This window comes from Mustelus asterias, chromosome 1, assembly GCF_964213995.1.
Source record: "Mustelus asterias chromosome 1, sMusAst1.hap1.1, whole genome shotgun sequence".
Taxonomy (NCBI): Eukaryota; Metazoa; Chordata; class Chondrichthyes; order Carcharhiniformes; family Triakidae; genus Mustelus; species Mustelus asterias.
Window position 1 is genome coordinate 84845549 of NC_135801.1, and position 23162 is coordinate 84868710.

A 23162-nucleotide genomic window follows, 5' to 3' on the forward strand; every position below is an offset into this window, starting at 1 on the left:
AATTGGGGTGGGGGGGGGTAGGATCTCATAGAAATCTATAAAATTTTAATAGGACGAGACAGGGTAGATGTAGGTAGGATGTTCCTGATGGCAGGGTGGGGGTGCGGGGGGGGGGGGGGGGGTGCAGGGAAGAGTCCAGAACCAGGGTTCACAGTCTGAGGATAAGGGATAAACCTTTTAGGACTGAGATGAGGAGAAATTTCTTCATCCAGAGAGTGGTCTGCCTGTGGAATTCTTTATGACAGAAAACACTATGTTTTCAAGAAGGAGTTAGATATAAATAAGGGGATCAAAGGATATTGGGGGGAGGGGGGGGGCAGGGTCAGGCTACTGAGTTTGCTGATCAGCCGTGATCATAATGAATGGTTGAGCAGGTTCACAGGGTTGAATGGCCTCCTCCTGCTTTTATTTCCTATGTTTATGTAAATGCTGATTGAGTTACCCAATGAATCAATGGAAGTTCTGTAACTAACTAACTTTGTGAGGAGTGGGAGTTCCAACTCCATTCTTTTGGTACCTGCTCTCTGCTTCACACACAAAGGGCGGAATCTAAGAAGCAGACTTTTAATAAGAATCAGGTCAACATCCCAACTAAGCTTCATCCCGTCCTTACCCAATTTCCACTTGTGCATCTTCCAACTGATTGAAGAGAGTCCTGAATTAACGGCCGGGACACTTCGGCAGTGCCCGCAGCTGGGATTCTCCGGTTCCACTGCTGTGAATGGAGATTTGGCTGAGCACCAAATTCTCCATTCTCTCTGGCAGCGGTGGCGGGGTGTACGACATTGGAGAATCCCGGCCAATTTTTCTTCTCCCATCCTAATCTAAGATCAAGATCAGACTTACTTCTGTTGCTTCACATTGTCAAAATCCTGGCACTCTCCACCTAACCTCATTGCTTTGACCACATGGACAGCAATGGGTTAAGAAAGCCCACCACCATCACCACCCTCTCAAAGACAACTAGCAATAAATGCCAGCCTTGCAAGCAATGTTCACATCTGAGAATGAATTCAAAATCTTATCTCATAAGATTATGCAAGATTAGTAAAATCTGTGGAAATACACCCATATTTCATTTTATGGTCGCCCTCCCCAGGTATTAGAGAGGCAAGGAATGATTTTCTCATTCCAATTATGTTCTGTATTGATCAGCTAATTTCCTCATGATTTTACCATTGATCCTATTTTAACGCCTACAGGTCCTGGGGGTAGATTTACTCCACCACTAAGCCGCAGGCAGAAGGTTGGTGGAAACCTGGCAAAAATATGGGGAGAACTGGAAAACCCGCATGGTAATTCTGGGTACATATATTAAATGCAACGTTGTCTCATCGAGTACCTGGGTCTGGCTCCTTCCTCCCACTTCATCCCAGCGTAAATCGGGCGATGTCCTTTTTGCATTCACTCAGCTTGACTTCCACTGAATGCTGTATTCAGTTAGTTTAAATGGGCTGGGCGTGCACTGGACAGGATAACCATTGTAGATTGGTATTTTATTCAATCCATGGCTGGAAAGTTGTGCATCCTAAAAGGCCTATAGTAGGGTAATCTCAAGAGGAGTTTTGGTCTACAGTCAATAGCAACAAATGGCTTTCGTCCCCCGTTTGATAAAGACCTATCTGATGGGCTGGCAGGAGATTGCTGCCAATCTCTCTACAGTTCCTCCAAATTTGAACAGTCCACCTCATACCCTCTAGCACTCAAAATTCAATATTTATTCCCGATAAAAAGAAATAAGAAGAATTAAGTAATCCCCGGAGAGTGACACAGGAGGCATTATTAGGGCACTCGTGTCTGTCCCATCCAGGAAATGTGCTTAATACAGTCAGCAGTGTAGGCTCCTAGTCCTATAATCCTGCTAACCAGCACACATGAACTGTTACACAGAGGAATATCTGAATTCCTACATCTCAGTGGTTTTAAAGTAAAGGTCACCTATCAGGCTTTGAGAAACTATGTTCTGGACTGGATTATGATTGGCCACATGATGCTAAATATATTTTTTTATTCATTGGTGGGACATGGGTGTCACTGGCTGGCCATCATTTTTACATCAGTTTTCACACTGTAATGTCGAACTTGTCATGCTTTCAAATATCATTGTGCCTACATCAATCATTATTACCTCCTTGTTCTCTCATTCAGCAATAATAAGATTCAAGACTGCAGCTCATTATTTAAACTATAGGTGCTAATGTGCAGTCAAATCAGTTTTTAAGCAACTCAAGCTTAGCACACATGATCAAAAGCAGTCGAGCAGCTTATTGATAGCTGTCTCTTTTCACAATTTCCTATAATAAATCACGCATCACATCCAGAAATCAGAATGATGACATTGTCAGGATTTGGTCTAGAACCAGCATTTTGTTTCCTCAAGAGAAGATAACCATGCACAACAAAAATCCATTGAACACTTTTACCTTTACAGCTAGAGTCAATGGTCTGAACTGTGAAAGAGCCAAATGCAATATACCACAGCTTTTCATAAATATATAATGTACACACTACTCTCTGGTGATACTTTCATTCATGTGTGCGATGTACTCCCATCAAAATGCAGTCTTCTATTAAAATACCACAATTCATCGTAAAATGTTTCACTGATGAATTCTTCTTATTTTTATCTGTCCCAAATTAATATTTAACATTTCAAATATTGCCCTATTGGTACAATGGAAGTAAGGGGTACAATTGGTTACATAAATGGAACAGGAGGTTGCACGAAAAGCTAAGAAGGGTTTGGGGAGCAATATCGAAATCTAATATGAAAAGTTGAGTCCTTTTGGGAGTGAACTGCAATTTGTTAAGATCAGCCAGAAGCCTTGACATCATGTTAATAGTTAGGGAAGGTTGCTAGTGTAAGCTTAGAAGTGATAAGCTCAGGGAAGGCGTCTTTGTTAAGTGTACACTACCAAAGGGTTGAGGAGCATTAAGTACGCAAGATTGGTATATTCCAAGTTGAAGAGTATATTAAGAGTGCTTTCTTATTTCAGGAAGACAAACAAATGCTGCAGTGATTCATATTACACCTTGAACCTGCTTTGGAAATAGTGGTGGAATTTTGGGAAAGGTGATGGGAATGTTTAATTGCACGGGATGTCAAGTGTCAAGTTGATGGAGTGGTGGGTTAAATCATTGGTGGGTTACAGACACTGCGGGAAGTTGGACACACATGGTGGGAAGGTAATGAGTGCATCACTGAGCTATCTGCTCTCATGCAGTCCAATTGCCCTTAAAGTTATGGCGACTCTTAGTTTCTATGCCGCTGGTTTCTTCTCGGGGTCGACTGGGGGACAGGGGGATGCTCGCCGCTGGACTGTGACTTTTCAGACCTCTTGTGTTACCCCATTAATGCTACAGAATGAAAATGGGGGACACCAGTGGGCTCCTCTCTCTAGACTTTGGAAGGTATCATGTGTTTTGAGAACCAATAAATTGGCTGCTGGAGATTTAAAATGCATGGCTTGCATTCAAAGCTGACTGAAGAAATTTCGTCTCAGGGGCTTGACTAGCTGCTCTTTAAATATGGCGCCCGTTCCTGCACGGCCATCAGCTGATGTGGGCGGGTCCTGCCACGTGATCCTGTGATAGGGCCATATTGCCCGCAATCATTGGTTGGTTGCCACGTGATCAGGTTCAGCCGACACACGTGCCAGATCCCCGATGGCTTCTGTCTGGCCAATGGATACCACAGTGAAAATGTTAAATCCAGCCCAATGTTTTTTTTCCCCCCTGCAGTTTCCAAGAGCTAACACAAATTGGGACCTGAACAAAAGATTTAATAAAAGTTTCCAACTCTGACAATAAAATTAGAACTAAAATAACACCTAATGCACCCAGTTGGGAATTGTAGCCCTACTGTAACCATTCCAAATATCTGTTAGGTTAGAACACGCTTTAGTTTCCAAGGAACATCCTGACCAGCTGCATCTTAGTCTTTTTAACCTGAGAGTAGTTGAGTTGAAAGTTGCCTCTGATTGGTCACTGTTGATTGCTTCATTTTAAGGTGGGAGGTACAGCATTGATTGGTAACCTTTTTTATCCTTCATTCCCATTCCTCAAAGTGAAGTCCTGTAACTCGTACTTCAGTTAGACTACACCACTGGTCTGAGATTGACGGCTGAGGAGGACCAAGCACTGTCAACAATAACTGAGTTATCTGGACTCTCGTCATGGCAAGTTGTACTCTACCTGCCTGGGGAAAGTTCTGTGGCTGCACGGTTATCTGCATGAACCTCACCACTAGTGGATATTTCTTTATTAGGAAGGCTTGACTGGAAGTGGCCATTTTCTCCTAATTTGAAAAAGGCAAAGCCCCACACTAGGTATGAAATCACAAACCGCTCACAGCCCAGGCTCGCAAAAATCAAGCCCAGCTTTTTTTCTTGACTACAAACTGTTTTCTTAAACCATCCTCTCCTGGCCTTGCCATGGTAGGACATGCAGCAGGGGATCTGGTGGGCCAGCCAACAGTCCGCTGATTTTCAGTGGGACTGGAAGATCCCACTCCCTATCTTGCCCACTCTCCCTCTGACAATAAGTGCAAGGAGCTTACATCACAAAGACCAAGACTGTTCGCTCTGCTGCCTCTGCCACTTCCCTCCCTTCCACAAACCCTTTGTGATAAACTTCGTCAACAACTCCCTGAACACTCAATTTTCTCCCATTCGATCCCATCAGTGGCAATCCTCTCTTTGACCTTACCTTGTTCATGAGATGCACTCCCTGCTTCCTCAATCCTATTCTAACCAAACTGTTAACCACTGAACTTCCCTTCCTGGCTCCCATGTTAGTTGATATTGTCAATAATCCCTCTCCTGAGTTGCTGTCACATCTCCCTCCCTTCAAACTGGTTGTCGTCATTCCCTCTTCCAGAAATCTTGACCTCTGTACCTGGAAATTATTGACTAATTTCCAACTTCTCTTTCTGCTCCAACTTCTTGCTGTTTTTGTAGCAATGATGGGTTGTAGAAGGTGAGGGTGCTAGTCCCATGCGCAACGCTCCTCCTTTTTGGACTGGCTTCGGTGGTGTGACTAGATTGGACAGCAACAAGACTCCTCCCATCGCCATCCGGCAACAGAATATCAAGGAAGTCGACCACTTTCCCTGTCTAGGAAGAAATGTCTACAGGGAGGGTGATGTAGAGATTGGCATCCACACAAGAATCGGCAAAGAAGCAGCAGTCTTCTGATGGCTCTACATTGTCCGGACCTCATCAATATGGCCATAAAACTGCAAGTCTAGATGTCCATAGAAATACCAAACACAATCTATGCTAGCGAGACATGGAGAGCAGTAAAGGTGTCCTGAAAGTTGGATGTCTACCACCAGTGCTGCCTATGTAAGATCCTGGGCATCACATGAAGAGACAGCATCATCAATAAGGAAGTGCTGCTGAGGACTGGTCAGTGTTGCCTGTGGGATATTGTGATGAAGAGGTGACCTTGGTGGCAGGACACGTATTTCACCTCCCAGATGTACACTCTGCCAGAGTGGCATTTGTGTGGATACAACCAGGCAGAAGATGTTCTTGTGGAATACACTTAAGAAGGACCACCAAGAACAGGACACCATCTGGGCTGAAGTGAAAGAGATTGCGATGGACCGGGGCTGGTGGCAGGGACTGGAGGAATTATGTCTGCGTAAATAACTTTCTTCTTCCGAATCCTTGAATGTATTGTCTCATCCCAAATCTGTGCTCGTCTTTCCCACAATTCCACGTTTGAATCACTCCAATCAGGTTCCTGGCCTGGCCACCATACCGAAACAAGCCTTTTTAAAATCACAAATTGTACCTTTTGTGAGTTTGACTGTGGTAAACTAGCCCTCAGCATCCTTCTTGATCTGTCTGCAGCCTTCAGCACAGTTGACCACACTCTCCTCCTCCAATGCATCTCTACTGTCTTCCTGCTGGGTGGAACTACCCTAGCTTGGGGTTCCATTCTTATGTATCTAATTATAGCCAGACAATCACTTACAATGGTGGCTCTTCCTGCTAATGCTCTGTTATCTTTGGAGTTCCCAAGGATCTATCCTTGCTCCCATTCTATTTTATATGCTATCCCTTGGCAACATCACCAGAAACCACACAAGGTATATGCTAATGATGCTCAGCTCTCTCTCAACCCCCTCCTTGGAGTCTGCCATTGTCTGCAATTTGTCATCCTGCTTATCTGAAGCCCAATATTAGATCCCACATGAACAGTGCGCACAGTCGCACCATCACCATGACTGCCAACTTCCACCTCCATAACATCCCTCGACTCCAACCGTGTTCAACTTTTGCCGAAACCCTCACAAATGTCCTTGTTAGCTCCAAATTGGACTATTCAATGCACTCTTGCCCAGCTTTCCAGCTACATAAACTGTGCTCATCCAAAGCTCTGCTGCCTATATCTTAACCTGCTCCAATTCCATTCACCCCTCACCCCAGCACTTGCTGACCTTGCTCCCCATCTAATGTTGTCTCAATTTTAAAATCCTCATCCTTGTTTTCAAACCCCTCTCCCTTCCCATCTCTGTAGCCTCTCCTGCCCTTCAAGATCTTTCTGTTCTTCCAGTGCTGGCCTCTTGCACACTGGTTTTAATTGCTCTGGCATGGGTGACTATACATCCAACTGTGTTGCCCCTCTTAACATATACACACCCTCCCCAATCCTTGATCAAGCTTTAGGTTATATGTTTTGATTTCTCCTTCTGTGGCTTGGTTGTCAATTTTTTTTATTGATATCACTCTTGTCAGATACTTTGGAACATTTTACCTTGTTATAAATGTGCTATATTCAATGTAAATAGTTATAATTGGAATCTCATTTTCTAATCAGAAGTCATACACTGCAGTATAAATGCGTGGTCAAATTTAATCTGCATCAGGCAACAGGCACACTAGTACAGGACATCATGACACTAACTACAAGAACAGTGCATCCTGCCCTGAGTAATGATTTGGATGATGCTGGATTCTGTGAATAGCCTTTCAGATCATTGTATCCTTTGTAACCCAGTTCCCCGGGGAGTCGAAATAGATCCAGTGTAATGAGATGCTGTCTGGTGGTTCCAGCGTATCTCAGCTTCCTGACTGTCTCAGATGTCTGATATCTCCAAATTCCAGGGGTACACTGACATTCCGAGGAGATTATTCTCCACTTGGATGAACATGTTAAAATAAAGTTTGAAAAATCTTTACATCTCACCAAACCAAAATGCTTCCATGTCTGATTAAAAAACACCTACTTGCAGACAATTACTAATCTAGGTGGCCCTGGACTGATTGGAGTTGATGTGCCTATGATGGGCATGTTGCTGGTTTCTTATTTCCTCTTTTTTGCTTTATTTAATGAAGCTGCCCATTTATCTTCCAGTTTTGAGTTCTAATGAATCTGGGCAGCACCGTGGTTAGCATTGCTGCCTCTCAGCACCAGGAACCTGGGTTCAATTCCTGGCTTCGGTCACTGTCTGTGCAGAGTCTGCACGTTCTCCGTGTGTCTGGGTGGGTTTCCTCCCAGTGCCCCGGTTCCCTCCCACAGTTCAAAAGACGTGCTGGTTAGGTGCATTGGCCATGCTAAATTCTCCCTCAGTGTACCCGAACAGGCGCCGGAGTGTGGCGATTAGGGGATTTTCACAGTAATTTCACTGCAGTGTTAATGTCAGCCTACTTGTGGCACTAATAAACAAATTTAACAAACTTTGAACCAGCCTTTTTTTTTTAATCCCACAGGTAAAACACATTTACTGTGTATTCCCAGTGGTCTCCATTTTAATTTCAACATTTGTCATTTTGTGAGGGCATTTTGGAGCACGAAGGTCAATTTGGGTGCATATTTGTGAGAATTCCTGTGAAGTGCATTCACCAGTAACTGGGTTGGGATTTCCCAAATTGATTTTATATTGGACTGTCACAGCCAACAGGCAGGGTCAATTTGAAGTCAAGTGCTAAAACACACCGGTGTGAATCTCCTTCACTGTATGAGTGGTTACCTGGTGCAAAGGGTGGCCCATCCATTATAGAACTTGCAAAATTGCAATGAAAACTGAACAGGCTCTGGCAGAAGACAGGAACCACTGGGTACGGTCCCCAACAATTCAGAACACACCGGTTTGGTTGGCGGCTGGCGGGATCACAGGGTCAGAAGATCATGGTGGTGGTGGTGATGGGTGGTGGGTGGTGGTGGGGGTCGGTGGTGGTGGTGGGGGTCGGTGGTGGTGGTGGGGGTCTGTGCTGATAGTGGGGATGCGGGGGGGGGGGGGGGGGTGGGCAGCGGGTCTGTGGATTTCAGGGAAGGAGCAATTGAGGCAGAATATTAGTTGGAGGTTCCAAATGATGGTGGAGTCTGGGGTTAGGGGGAAAGAACTCCTGCTCCTCCTTGGCCAACAAGCAGTGCTGGAAAAGCATTTACCTGGCAGCTTCCACCTCCCTTCAGCTTGTGGATTTCCTCAGTCCGGGAAAACCCATCTGCCTGCCAAAATCTGCAGAGCGGAGCCTAGTGTACATTTGATAATCGCTGACTCTCCTGTGCAAGATACTTGTACACAGTCAAATTGGCTGCAGTTAAGCTGGAAGGAGGTGTATTCATCATGGACTTCAGTTGGGGTGGGGGGGGCACTTTCACACTTTTACCACTTAAACCTCCCCCTGCCTGGTCATGAGGAAGAGCATATTAAAATTCCACCCTTTAGATCTCAAACAGGGAATAACTGCCTTGCACACACAAGCTCAATGTAATTAGGATACAAATCACGATTGGTAATGTAATTGTTCGAATGGTTAATCCACTAGTATCAAATTCCTCTCTTTGCTCTGTTAAAATTTATTTATTAATGTCACAAGTAGGCTTACATTAACACTGCAATGAAGTTACTGTAAAAATCCCCCAGTTGCCACACTCCGACGTCTGTTCGGGTGCACTGAGGGAGAATTTAGCGTGGCCAATGCACCTAACCTTTGGACTGGGGAGGAAACCGGAGCACCCGGAGGAAACCCACAGACACAGGGAGAACGTGCAGACTCCGCACAGACGTTGATCCAAGCTGGGAATTGAACCTGGGTCCCTGGCACTATGAGGCGTCGATGGTAGTCATGATGTGGAGATGCCGGCATTGGACTGGGGACAACACAGTAAGAGTTTTAACAACACCAGGTTAAAGTCCAACAGGTTTATTTGGTTGCCAAATAAACCTGTTGGACTTTAACCTGGTGTTGTTAAAACTCTTACTATGAGGCAGCAGTGCTAACCACTGTGCCACCCCAAGGAGGCACTGATTAGACTTCAATCCACTGAAGATGTTGGGACCTGTTGCAGATATTTCTAATAAAAAACAAATGTAGCCTGATTCTGAGTTTCTAACACACTGAATATGTTAATGCTTCATGATTACTAAATCTCTGAGCATTATATCCTAACGATTTCCCCCTAGTTCCTCAGTGATACACTGGAAATAACTTTATCAGGGTTAGATTATACAGCACATGTTGCATACTGGTCAGTAAATAAATAACAAGCACACCCTTCTTGCATTGGGAAACGTTAGTTGAGGGAAAGTCCAGTCATGCGCATGCATTAAACCTGCAATGCAAAGAGGATCAGACCACTGCTTTGCATTGTGACAGATTGCCTAATTAAAGACTTCATGCAGGGTTGGTAGGAAAAAGAATACTGTACCAATTGGCAAGGGGCATCCAGCCCATCCAGGCCAGGCTGGCCTGGCTCCCCTTTTTCCCCCTTATTGCCTCGGAGTCCCTGTTTATTGAAATCAACTTGCATTGTTATTGACAAATGAATCATTCCGCCTGCAGAGAGGCTAACACTTGATAGTTTCCAAACAGGAGAGAGAAGCAGCTAATGATTTCATGGGCAGCATGTGGAGAGAAGGGTTTCCGTAACATAAACCAAGTTGGAAATATACAAGGACCATGAAACTGAGCATCCTCTCGTCCCATTTTTACTTAAAAAAAAACTCAATAATGCCTACTTTAAAGAAACAGACGCTCAATTTGCAAAACTGTTCTTGTGTCTCCAGCTTGGATTGGTACATTTCAAATCAGAAATGGAAAGTTTGAAGCAAAAGTGCGATATTGAAATCCTTTTACTGTCACTGTCCCCACCCCCTCTCCAAAAGAGAGGATTTGAAATGATGTGCACTTTTAAATATTTGATGTGTGTGTGTGAAACTGTATGCTCCACTGCACAATAATTGTGAAGAGCTGGAAACCCCCTTTACATACAGGGAATAATTCTTGTATTCACTGTGAGCAGAATGCCATGCGCCAAATATTGTAGGTGGCAAATTCGGCAGAATTGGTGCTCACTGTGAAATCTGCAATTAAAACACTGCATAAATAATTTATTTCGCTATGTGCACTGGCACCGTTAGACAAAAGGTGCCTCTCTCTTCTGTTTGGTTTGAGATGTCTGAATACCAATACACAGCAGAGACATACCAATGGGCAAGGTGCATCTAATCCAGGGGCACCCTGTTCTCCTTTCTCCCCCTTTGGCCCTTTTTTGCCTTTCTTTCCCTTTTCCCCCTGTAGACACAATGGTTTGGTCAAAAAAAAAAGTTTTGTGAACTCAGACACGGCTACATGTACATTACGTTAAGCCGATTTGAACACTAAGAATTAAACAGTAAAAGAGTAATAATGAGTTTAAAGCCAGAAAAATGCTCGGCGGTTATAAGGAGTAAAGGGACTTCAGTGAGGATAAAGGATGATATTAGAAAAAAAAAGGGAAATTAGTGAGGTTTCAGGAGCACTTAGGAGCAAGTTATATTCAGAAAGAGGTAAAACTGCAACTCTTTATTAAGGCAGTCAAATTAAGGAGTAAAAATTAAAAGGATGGGGCAGGTCCATAGGTGGGAACCAATATGCTTGGGTTTCAGAGGGCAGAGGGGGAAGGAGAAAGGTAGGTACCTCCAGGAAAGTGAAGCATGCTTCAATCTGAGCAACAGGAATAAAAAGCATCTGGAAAGAATAACATTTCGACAGAGGGAGTGGCCCTTTGTGTTTACCTAAGAATGCTCTTGTGACCAATGGAAATCTGCTGTATAAGTGCTTTGGCAACTTCCTGCAGCAATGACACATGTTGCAGTTAGTGGTCACTGTCCTCATTCACAAGTGCTGCATAGGCAAACAGAAAAGGACACTGCCTCGACAAACCGGAAACAATTCAATCAGTTGTGCAATTGAAAGCAAAATGGAAACAAAACATCATCATTAAACACAGCCCTCCTGATGTTCTGAGATATCTAACCAAAACAAACGTCCAACTACCAAGAACATCATCCATGAAACATGGCATTTGGCCAATGAGAGAACCGTGCTTTTTTCAAATTGATATATTCCTTGATATTTTAGTCCTTGAATAATTTAATTGATGAGGTTTGGTCTTGGAAAATTGCACTTACAAAGTTACAGGATAATTTTTACAAAATTGTGCCAGTGGATTGGTCACTGTCTTTATTGGGCAGGATTTTCCTGCCCCGCTTACCCCAATGCCAAAAAGTCCTGCCCGAGGTCAATGGACCTTTGCGTGGTCCGTGCCCCGCCCTCTACGATTTCTGTGGCGAGCAATTTGGGAAAATCCCACCCATTGCGTTTCATGTCGATTATGCCTTTAGTTCAAATGTCTGGCAGGGAACAAGACCCGATTAAGACAATGGAACCATTATTATTGGATAACTCATACACTTACAAGGAGGGCTGTGGATGGATAGCATACAGGGATAATTTTCTGAGTAGATGTTCCTGGCGAGGAGCTTTACCAGCTGGTAGCTCATATTGGGAAGCTGCGGTAACTCTGCCAGTAATCTCCTCCCAATGTGCTGTGGGCAAGGCTCCATGCCAGTGTTGTGAACTCAGACAATCAACCCTATACAGTCTGCAAGAGATGGAAAACTTATACACGTCAAAAATGAACTGTCGATTGATAGTTCATTCAGTGCACAGCCTCCTAAATCACTGCCAGTTATGTCAGCAGATGAATGCACATATGGCATTTCTCTGTTCGCTATTTTTAACGGAGAAGTTAAACAATTGAAAATAATGTGCTAGCACTTAGTGGACAGAGGAATGCCATAGGAATTTGCTATGTATCCATCCAGCTATATCCATCCTAAAGGCCAATATAAATGGATGTGGAAGATTGGCTTGTACAGTTTACACAAAATGGACAACTCATGCAGTCTACATCAGAGCCCTGGATGGACACAGTTAATGCAGTCTACATAGTATTGTGAATAGTTTTACAGTCAATAGGAGAGCAGTGGATATTGAGTTCATGTCATTAGTCAGCTCAGACAAGACCACGAGAAAGCTACGGATGGATTGCTCATGCAGCTTAAAAAGTGCTCTCCAAATAAACATCTCTGTGCTTTACTCAAAAACATACATGTCAAAATCCAAATGCCAAAGCTTCAGTATTCCTTATTATCCCATTCAATCAACCACTTCCCAACTCCACACTCAGTTTCACTTCGCTATTATTGATTTCACACAGGTTCATTAAAATGAGCACCTCTCTTTTAGATCAAATGCTTTAAGTTGTCAAATGATAAAGTAATTGGGAAAATTAGTTATTTTTTTGTTGTTGCAAAAGTACAGATTGTGCAAAATTACTGGATGGAGAAGAATCATAGTAAAGGTAATCTAGGCCACCTGCGTACACCTCTTAGTTGGTAAGAACCAATAGTGAGAGACTACCTGTTCCTGTTTCCTGAGTCCAAAGGAGCTAAATTATCCTGAAAGACCCAAAAAAATGAAACAGCCAGGGCTCGGGGTTCCTCGTGCTGACAGATTTCACAGGAAACAAGATTTCTGGGGGGTTTTCATTGAGATGAAGGGCTGGATTCTCTGATCTCACCCGCAGCTGGGGTTCTCTAGTCACACTGCAGTGAACCCAGATGTGACTGAGTGCCAAATTCCCTATTCTCGCTGGCAGCAAAGGAGGAGCGTGAAGGGCCAGAGAATTCCAGCCAAAGCTTTTCTTTAAAACAGTGGGAATACATCAGGTGAAAAACAAAAATTTAAAAATATACTTAGTACCTTAGTTCATTACCTTTTCCATATTTTTGGACTAAGGTCCAGGAAAAATGGTAAATCCAGCCCAGTGATAGAACTTTACCTAATAATTAACTTCACTGGAATAATTGCAAGTATAAAAATCAAGTGCATGTTGACACGATGGTCATCATTTTTGGTTAAGTTTTTAAGTCAACGTATCCGATACATTCTGAATGGAACTAAAAGCAAAATATAACGAATGCTGCAGTGCCAAGGGAATATTATTGAACTCGAAACATTAACTTAGTTTCTCTCTCTACACATGCTGCCAGACCTGCTGAAGTTTTCCAGCACTTTCTATTTTGATTTCTGAATGGAAATCCTTGCATGCAAACATTTGCTTATAACAATGTAGTTACAGGCTCTACCTAACGGGCAGTGTGTTCAAACCAGTCTCCCAATTTCACCGATAACTTGTACACATAAAAAAAACTTTATTAACTGATCTTGCCTTAGTTAATTTATTGTTTGAACACGCCAACTGCTTTAAAGCTCAGTGGCAAATGTTTGTTCCACTATTGAAAGCTGTAGGCACCACTGCCCGATTTTTAATTCAGACGCAAAACAATTAGTAAGATAATGAACCAAGTTATAACATTTATATAATTCCTTTTTATTCATGGGATGTGGGCATCGCTGGCTGGGCCAGCATTTGTTACCCATCACTAATTGCTCTTGAAGTGAGTGGCTTGCTCAGCTATTTCAGAGGGGCAGATAAGAGTTAACCACATTGCTGTGGGTCTGGAGTCACATGTAGGCCATACCAGGTAAGGACGGCAGATTTCCTTCCCTAAAGGACATTAGTGAACTAGACGGGTTTTTACGACATTCAACAATGGTTTCATGGTTATCATTAGTCTTTTAATTTCAGATTACTTTTATTAGGATTTGAATCCACGTCCCCAGATTATTGCCTTGGGTCTGGATTACTGGTCCAGTGAAAATACCACAATGCTATTGCCTCCTTCAATGTTCTTTGCACATCACAATCTCCACCAACTATTTCTGCTTAATGTTTAACCCCCTGTTCCTTATTTTTATTTATTGATGATTATCCATATGATATTGAACATATAAACAGTTTGGAATGAATTGTGAAATAATCTGAGAGAATTAACTGTGATGTATTCTATCAAATCAATAATTTTCTTTTGTACCTCACTGTATAATGTTCAATTACAATTGGAAGGCTATACAATAGGCACATATAGAGGGAACCTCACTCAGGGAATTGTGTTGTACCCAATGCAAACTGAAAAGGAATACTGGAGCTGTAAGCACATTTGGTTTGCATGCTCACGGATCATTTCATTTCACGAACAATGGAAATAACCATTTGAAGACATTGGCAAATAAACATTTCTGTAACTGCACCTTTTCTCCCCTCTCTCCTCTATCTCCTTTAGGACCAGAGAAACCCTGAAAGAAAAAAAGTCAGCAAAATAACTTTGAATAAATTTGTAATGCCTGCTGTGAAAAAAACAAAGCTACAAAGGATCTGTTTATTCAGACTAATTTTATTGGTTTAAAAGGGGGCAGATTTTCCTCAATCTCCATTTGTAACCTTCTTATTCCTAATCCCCGCCCAAGCTCCTGGTATTTAAATCCTTGGTCAGAATAAACAATTTGCTTTGATTAATTTTGTCAGCTACCTTCATTTTCTTAAAGGTTCCACTGAGGCTAACAAAATTGTCTTCTTTCCAAAAGAAAGAAGCTCAACTTTCGATCCATCAATTAAATATCTGATATGTGGAATAAGCCATTGTTCACATCCAAACTTCCTGAATAGCAATAATATTTCCAAAAATCATTTTTAAACAATTTGAAATCCACAAATAAAGTAGACAAAACTTGGACAAAAGGGTTAAGTATTTTGCAAATTCTGGATTACTTTCTTTCAACTGAAGTGAATCCTTAGAAACAAGGTTGGTAGAAATACGAGTATAAAGGAAATGGGACTTACGTCTAACCCTGGATCTCCATCAATACCCTGTGAAAGAACAACACATACATAATGATTGACAAATCTGCTTCCGACTTTTATATTCAATGCAGTACTCTCAGGTTGTAATTTCCTATGGGTGGGCATCAAATCATTTACAAATTGTTTCATCTCAGAAACATCTAACACTGTCCAAAATCCAAAATAAAATCTAATAAATGATGCTAGGTGCTGCTGTTTTCTTTGGGCTGGTGTCGTGATTGCTCATTCATTTCTCAGTTTAGTTAAAAGCAAAATACTGTGGAGGCTGGAATCTGAAACAAAAACAGAAAATGCTGGAAAATCTCAGCAGGTCTGACAGCATCTGTGGAGAGAGAACAGAGCCAATGTTTCGGGTCTGGATGACCCTTCCTCAGAGCTTAGAGCAAAGAAAATCAGAAGAGATTTACACTATGAGGGTCGGGGAGGGGGGGAGGCACGGAAGAGGGGGAGTGAGAAAGAAGGATGATAAAAATGGATGAATGAGATGAAAAGATGAAACAAAATGAAATAAACGGGAATGCAGACTGAGTGACTGCTTTGCTGAACACCTTTGATCCGTCCACAAGCAGGACTCGGACCTCCCTGTCGCTTGCCACTTCAACACATCACCCTACTCTCCTGACCATGGGCGGGATTTTATGGCTTCGCTCAAGCCGAGGGTGGTGGCTGGGAGAGTAGGGGACAACAGTGGGCAACCTTCCACCACTCCCAGTGCCGTGGCCTTCCCATCCCCCAGCCCACATTAAATTCCAGCCCTTGTTGTAGCTACCAGGATTCTGTAAATCGTGGTTGACCGTTTCACTAGATTATTGCCCAGGCAGTGCGAGTGATAATCTATCCCAGTTTGTCCAGCAATAGTAAGTATCTAACACAAACCAATTGCAAATGTTGTCTCTGACACAACCACATTAGTCTTTACACACTATGCCGAACCGGCTGGGAAATCAGTGTGCACCAGGTTTACAACCCATCAAGGGTCATGTTTTTCTCGCCAAAGCTTCCATCTTCAAGATAAATTGTGAGACATGCAAGGCTGAAAAAGGAATTGTCTTAAACTTTAAAACAACTCAAAATAGATAGAATAGGCAGAGTAAATAGAAATAATGCTTCAATATTGCTGAAAAGAGAGACAGGTTGTTGAAGTTTTTCATCTTGCACTCATCAGGACAAACGCAAGAATACCAAATTTCACATTATCACAATAATTAACACTATAGAAGAAAAGGTTTCTGATTGGTTGGCAAGGCAACTCTGATTGGCCAAGATGTTGTGGAGTCAAGATGTTGTGATAGCCAGGTTCCGCACACATGAGGACGGCCTCAACCGGGATATTGGGTTCATGTCACACTATCTTTAACCCCCACAACTTGCCTGGATGTGCAAAATCTCACTAGCTGTCCTGTCTGGAGACAATACACATCTCTTTAACCTGTGCTTAATGCTCCCTCCACTCACATTGTCTGTACCTTTAAGACTTGATTACCTGTAAAGACTCGCATTCCAACCATTATTCATATAAATTGAGTTTGTGTCTTTGTGCTCTGTACGTGATCAGAACTCCCATCCACCTGACGAAGGAACAGCCTGTTCCGAAAGCTAGTGGCTTTTGCTACCAAATAAACCTGTTGGACTTTAACCTGGTGTTGTTAGACTTCTTACTGGCCAAGATGTTGCCATGGAGAAAACAACAGGGAACAATAGGTACCCCAAGACTCAAGGTAATTTTGAAAAGGTGCAAGACTTGGACATGATTATTAGCAGAGAATGCTTCCCTGCACAAAATGTATGTCACAAGTGGAAATGATCCATGTTACAAACTTGACTGATTATCTTAAACTGTTCATTAGTGTGGCTTTTTAAAATTCATCTACAAGGTGTGGGTGACGCTGGTTGGGCCAGCATTTTTTATTGTCCATCCTTAATTGCCCTTGAGAAGGTGGTGGTGAACTGCCTTCCTGAACCGCTGCAGTCCATGTAATGTAGGTACACCCACGGTGCTGGTAGGGAGGGAGTTCCAGGATTTTGACACAGTGACAGTGAAGGAATGACGATATTTTTCCAAATCAGGATGGTGAGTGACTTGGCAGGGAACTTTCCAGCTGCCCATGTGTCTGTTGCCCTTGTCCTTCTAGATGGTAGTGGTTGTGGGTCTGGAGTGTGCTATCTAAGGAGCTTTGGTGAGTTCCCACAGTACATCTTATAGATGGTACACACGGCTGCCCCTGTATTTCGGTGGTGAAGGACGTGAATGTTTATGGAAGGGGGCCAATCAAGCGGGCAGTAATTAGCGCACACTCAATTGTGAAATCACATCTAACAATAGATGTTTTGGGTTTTGGAAGTGCAGGTTGGTTGAGTATGGTCCGTACTGCACCTATTACAAATGACCAAAGGAACATGAGAGCTTGAATCTTGAGCTCATGCGGCGCTTGCAATCAGTGGGCCTGGAACTGGACATGATATGCGCTTCCAGCTTCAATCGACCCCTGACCACAATTTCACGCTGGCTGGCTAATTAACTGAAAGCCAGCATGAAATGGGCACTGAGAAAGGCTCAGCGCTGCCATGGGGGTGCGGGAAGAGGGTGTGTGCCGAGAGAAGTGAGGTGAAGGCAGGCACTCCCTGAAGTCTGTATTGTAAAAATGAAATTAGCTCAATAAAACACTGCAAACTGTGTCTACATTACAAAGTCAAACAGCTGACAGCAGACTACATAGCGCCTCATTCCTCACATATCTTCTTTTAGTTTATTTAACCCTGCAGATTTTATCCCTCTCTGGCCTGGATGGTGTTTGTAGCAAGAACATGAAGGCCGATTGGCCCTTTTGCCAACTGCAAAAGTGGACGGGCCACGTAAAATCACTGACAATTGGTTCCTTAATAAGCTTATAATTGGCCATTTGCCTGCGGAGGTCAGAAGTGTCCCCATCAACTGTAATGTTGCACATGAATGCGATGATGCTCAATGTTTTCTCGCACGATTTCATGCAATTTGGGTTGGGCATGCGTTCGCATGTTCAACGTAAAATTCGGATTCGATCAGCCAATCATTGGGACTTACGGCCTATGTATCTGGCATCGCACCTGCACTTTAATTAGCACACGACCTTGCTGAGCGTGGTGGGCAGAACATGACATATGATTTCCAGTGTCAGTACAATGTCAGACACTCTGGCTGTATGTCCCAATGATCGGCTAATCAAATCACACAGCATGTTCCTTTGGTGGTTGATATTCGGCAGAATACAGACCATAACTCAACCAGCCTGTGCTTGGAAAACAGAATGCCAATGTTGGATGTGATTCCGTGATTGGGCAGCACTTCATAGAATCCCTACAGTGTAGGAGGCCATTCGGCCAATCGAGCCTGCACTGACAACAATCTCACCCAGGCCCTATCCCCGTAACCCCACATATTTACCCTGCTAATGCCTCTGACACTAAGGGGCAATGGAGCATGGCCAATCACACATTTTTGGGGTGTGGGAGGAAACCGGAGCACCTGGTGGAAACCCACGCAGACACGGGGAGAATGTGCAAACTCCACACAGACAGTGAACCCGAGTCCCTGGTGCTGTGAGACAGCAGTGCTAACCACTGTGCCACCATCCGCCCTGAACTATAAGAGTGCGCTAACATTGGTCATTTACTTTTGCTAAAAGTGACATACATGCATACGCAGGGACCCATTCTCTGTGAACTAAAGGAATGTGTTGACCTATTTTGAAATATCTGGCAGCTTGGGGAGCTTATAGTTCCCCATTGCTTTCTCTATGGCAATGCCTTGGCCAGTTAAGAGTTGACTTGCCAACAAGTCAGCATCCTTTTTTTCTGCAGCATAAATTGTTTGTGATCATTTGAAATGTGGCATTCATGCATTTGTCCTGATGAGTGCAAGATGAAAAGCTTTGGCAACACGTCTCTCTTTGCAGCAATATTCAAGTCTGTATCACACAGTGACTGAAAAATAATGCTGCTAAAATAACAGAAACAGAGACGACATGAAGGAGCAAAGAGCAGAGGGGAAAAGGAAAGCCAGGTACACTTCAGAACATGTTTCAAATGACTTGCTTTAATTTTAAATTGTTTTTTTAAGTGACTGGAGCTTGGAGATGGTGATTATTGATATGAGTGGGCCAATGTAAAGTAATGCCATATCTCTACGTGAAGCATTCATCCCTTAATATGACCAAAGGTATCGTCTGTCGCTGCTCCAGCTTTCGCAGGGCCTCCAGTCACCTAATTAAACATTACTTACTGTTAGAAATGAACAATGACTGAGAAACATCAGAAATTAATTATGCAGTGGGTGGATTAAAGTCTAGTTGGAGGCAGTGGGCTGGATGTTTGGGGTTGGGACCCCTATGTTGGGATCATTTCCAGCTTCTGACCCTGACCAGTGTTGCCGGGTTACATGCCCAGCACTATTCTTAAATGGATGGCCAATTCATGGCTCTGGCGCACACTCACCATCTAATTAAGGAGGTCGAGTGGGAGGTCCTAAGACTGCAGGCCCAATGGTAGGCCGTCCAGCAAGAGAGAGAGAGGCAGCCCCGCCAGATGTGGAAACTGCTGAAGCAACTAAGGGAGAGAGAAGGTGCCTCAAGCAGGAGCCCCCCACGAAGTAGAAAAGGTTATTCAATAAAACTGGCCACATTTCAAGAGCACCATTGTGGTGCAGTGGCCACTGAGCAGTTGCAGCAGGTAGTTGGTTAGCAAAGCCTGTGTGCCTCATTTGTCATCACATGCAAATAAAATAGGATTGACGTTCATAGAGGAATGTGCCACAGTGATTTATCTTACATGTTTGTAGGTAAATGGTAGTGTTGGTACTTTAAATAATCATGGATCAGATTTGAGATAAACGAGGGTAGGATTTCCTCTATGGGTGTTCGCTATGTCTCTGACAGGCGTTCTGCGCCTGTGAGGAAGAAGCTACCTGCGTTCTTCCAGCCCCAAGTTGTTTGCATGTCCCAAGCTCAGACCTGACCTCTGACTGGCCTGTGCACCTTGGGATTGGGATAAAACTGTCGCCCAGGATTGGGATTAAACTGTCTCCCGGGATTGGGATTAAACTGTCTCCCGGGATTGGGATTAAACTGTCTCTGGGGATTGGGATTAAACTGTCTCCCGGGATTGGGCGTTTCAGTTGCTCTTCCTGGAAAGCAGCGATCCAAAAGTGCCAAATTCACAAGATCATCCTCGGGATGAGGGAATACGATTTTGTACTTGCCTCTGATGGATTAAGCCTGATTTCAACTCCCCCACAGGCTAGCCACTGTGGATAAATCCAGCAACTGGGCCCTTTGCCAGATTTTTCTTCAGCACCCAATGATTGTAACGGAAATAACAATTTGGGCGAGACCAGAAACATCCAGCCCTGAAGTTAAGGGCCTCTGTGTGCCCCACAAATACATACCCTGGGGGATGCTCTGCATAATATTGAAACTGTGCAAGATGACCGGCGTGCTGACAGATCTCCACTCTTTCTCCTATTCACATGCCTGACAAATGACTGAGCTGAAGGCTACCTATCCTCTTTGCTTGCTTATTCTTCCTTCCAAAAATACCTTGCCTGTGTCAAGCTGGAAAACTGACTTCATTTGATATTTATTTACCATTTCCACAATGTGCACATCACAGTCACAATCATTGTGGTTATAGCAATGCAAACTGCAGGAGTTGTGCGTCTGAACCCATCAAAACCCATTCTATCCATCAAAAAACTGCTCCTAAAAAATTCTAATGTGTAATTTCAAGTCACAGGGTTAATAAAATGTCCATTAACTAATTATAAAATAAAATCGCCATTGTCCCAGATGACCATAGGCTGCTCTCCCCTTTGAGAGGGAGTGTTGACTGGTGGTGATTTTAACCCGAGGGTCACCACATCTCAGTGAGGGGTAAGATTGGGAAGGTGGAGCCTTCATGAATAAACTCAGCTGATAAAGGAATTGAACCCACGCCTTTGGCGTCGCTCTGCATCACAACTGTCTGTCCAACCGACTGAGCTAATCAACTCCCCAAACTAATTACCAACCATTTGTAATTGGACATTAACTCACATTCTGCAATGAGTGGCACTATTCCCTTTTGCAGTAACACATACTAACACCAGGTATACTTACAGGCAAGCCTGTGGGTCCCCTTGGCCCTGGGTTACCAACTGCTCCTTTTTCACCCTGAAATGACAACACTTCATATCAACTAAACAGTCACAGAGAGATAGAAGCAAGCATTCTCAAATGCTTCTGTTATCTTAAGACGTGACAGACAAGGGGACTGCCAAGTTCAGGGAGACCCTGTAGGAATCGACAGGTTGATAAAGCACATGTCCAGAATGTACCAGTAACGCTGCAATGTGGCAACACGGGCTTTTGTTCCTCATTTTCAGCTTTTCTTCAAAGTTTTCCTTTTCTTATTAAGCTGTTTGTTTCTCGTTCTCTTCTGCATTTTTCATTCCCCATTCCCCCCCTACACCCCCCCCCCCCCCCCCGCCCCCCCCACACCCCCAATGTGGGCTTTTGGTTTTTGAGTGGTGGAGGTGTGGCGCCGGGGTGGGGCACGGGGCGGGGCTGGGAGACAGGGCAGGGCTGAGTGATGCTGTGGGAGCCGGGTGATGGCGCGGGGCCGGGTGATGGCGCGGGGCTGGGTGATGCTGTGGGAGCCGGGTGATGGCGCGGGGCTGGGTGATGCTGTGGGAGCCGGGTGATGGCGCGGGGCTGGGTGATGCTGTGGGAGCCGGGTGATGGCACGGGGCTGGGTGGTGGCGTGGGGCCGGGTGATGCTGTGGGAGCCAGGTGATGGTGCGGGGCTGGGTGATGGCACGGGGCTGGGTGATGGCACGGGGCTGGGTGATGCTGTGGGAGCCAGGTGATGGTGCGGGGCTGGGTGATGCTGTGGGAGCCGGGTGATGGTGCGGGGCTGGGTGATGCTGTGGGAGCCGGGTGATGGTGCGGGGCTGGGTGATGGCGCGGGGCCGGGTGATGCTGTGGGAGCCGAGTGATGGCGCGGGGCCGGGTGATGGCGCGGGGCCGGGTGATGCTGTGGGAGCCGAGTGATGGCGCGGGGCCGGGTGATGGCGCGGGGCTGGGTGATGCTGTGGGAGCCGAGTGATGGCGCGGGGCTGGGTGATGGCGCGGGGCCGGGTGATGCTGTGGGAGCCGAGTGATGGCACGGGGCCGGGTGATGGCACGGGGCCGGGTGATGGCGTGGGGCCGGGTGATGGCACGGGGCCGGGTGATGGCGTGGGGCCGGGTGATGGCGCGGGGCCGGGTGATGGCGCGGGGCCGGGTGATGGCGCGGGGCCGGGTGATGGCGTGGGGCCGGGTGATGGCGTGGGGCCGGGTGATGGCGCGGGGCCGGGTGATGGCGTGGGGCCGGGTGATGGCGTGGGGCCGGGTGATGGCGCGGGGATGGGTGATGGCGCGGGGCTGGGTGATGCTGTGGGGGCCGGGTGATGGCGCGGGGCTGGGTGATGCTGTGGGAGCCGGGTGATGGCACGGGGCCGGGTGATGGCGTGGGGCCGGGTGATGGCGCGGGGCCGGGTGATGGCGCGGGGATGGGTGATGGCGCGGGGCTGGGTGATGGCGTGGGGCCGGGTGATGGCGTGGGGCCGGGTGATGGCGTGGGGCCGGGTGATGGCGCGGGGCCGGGTGATGGCGCGGGGATGGGTGATGGCGCGGGGCTGGGTGATGCTGTGGGGGCCGGGTGATGGCACGGGGCCGGGTGATGGCGTGGGGCCGGGTGATGGCGCGGGGCCGGGTGATGGCGCGGGGCCGGGTGATGGCGTGGGGCCGGGTGATGGCGCGGGGCCGGGTGATGGCGTGGGGCCGGGTGATGGCGCGGGGCCGGGTGATGGCGCGGGGCCGGGTGATGGCGTGGGGCCGGGTGATGGCGTGGGGCCGGGTGATGGCGCGGGGCCGGGTGATGGCGCGGGGCCGGGTGATGGCGCGGGGCCGGGTGATGGCGCGGGGCCGGGTGATGGCGCGGGGCCGGGTGATGCTGTGGGAGCCGGGTGATGGCGCGGGGCCGGGTGATGCTGTGGGAGCCGGGTGATGGCGCGGGGCCGGGTGATGCTGTGGGAGCCGGGTGATGGCGCGGGGCCGGGTGATGGC

General features: G+C 45.7%; 1 protein-coding gene across 1 annotated transcript in view; it reads right to left on the reverse strand.

Moving 5' to 3' along the window:
- Positions 1–4048: 4048 nt before the first annotated feature.
- LOC144508523 (uncharacterized) overlaps positions 4049–23162 on the reverse strand; it is a 628622-nt gene continuing 609508 nt past the window's right edge. Inside the window, exons 28-32 of the mRNA XM_078236560.1 lie at positions 21174–21227; positions 15025–15051; positions 14436–14480; positions 10443–10529; positions 4049–4297 (exon numbers count right to left, since the gene is read on the reverse strand). Of these exons, the coding sequence (XP_078092686.1) occupies positions 4049–4297; positions 10443–10529; positions 14436–14480; positions 15025–15051; positions 21174–21227 (462 nt within the window). The remainder of the gene's footprint in view (positions 4298–10442; positions 10530–14435; positions 14481–15024; positions 15052–21173; positions 21228–23162) is intronic.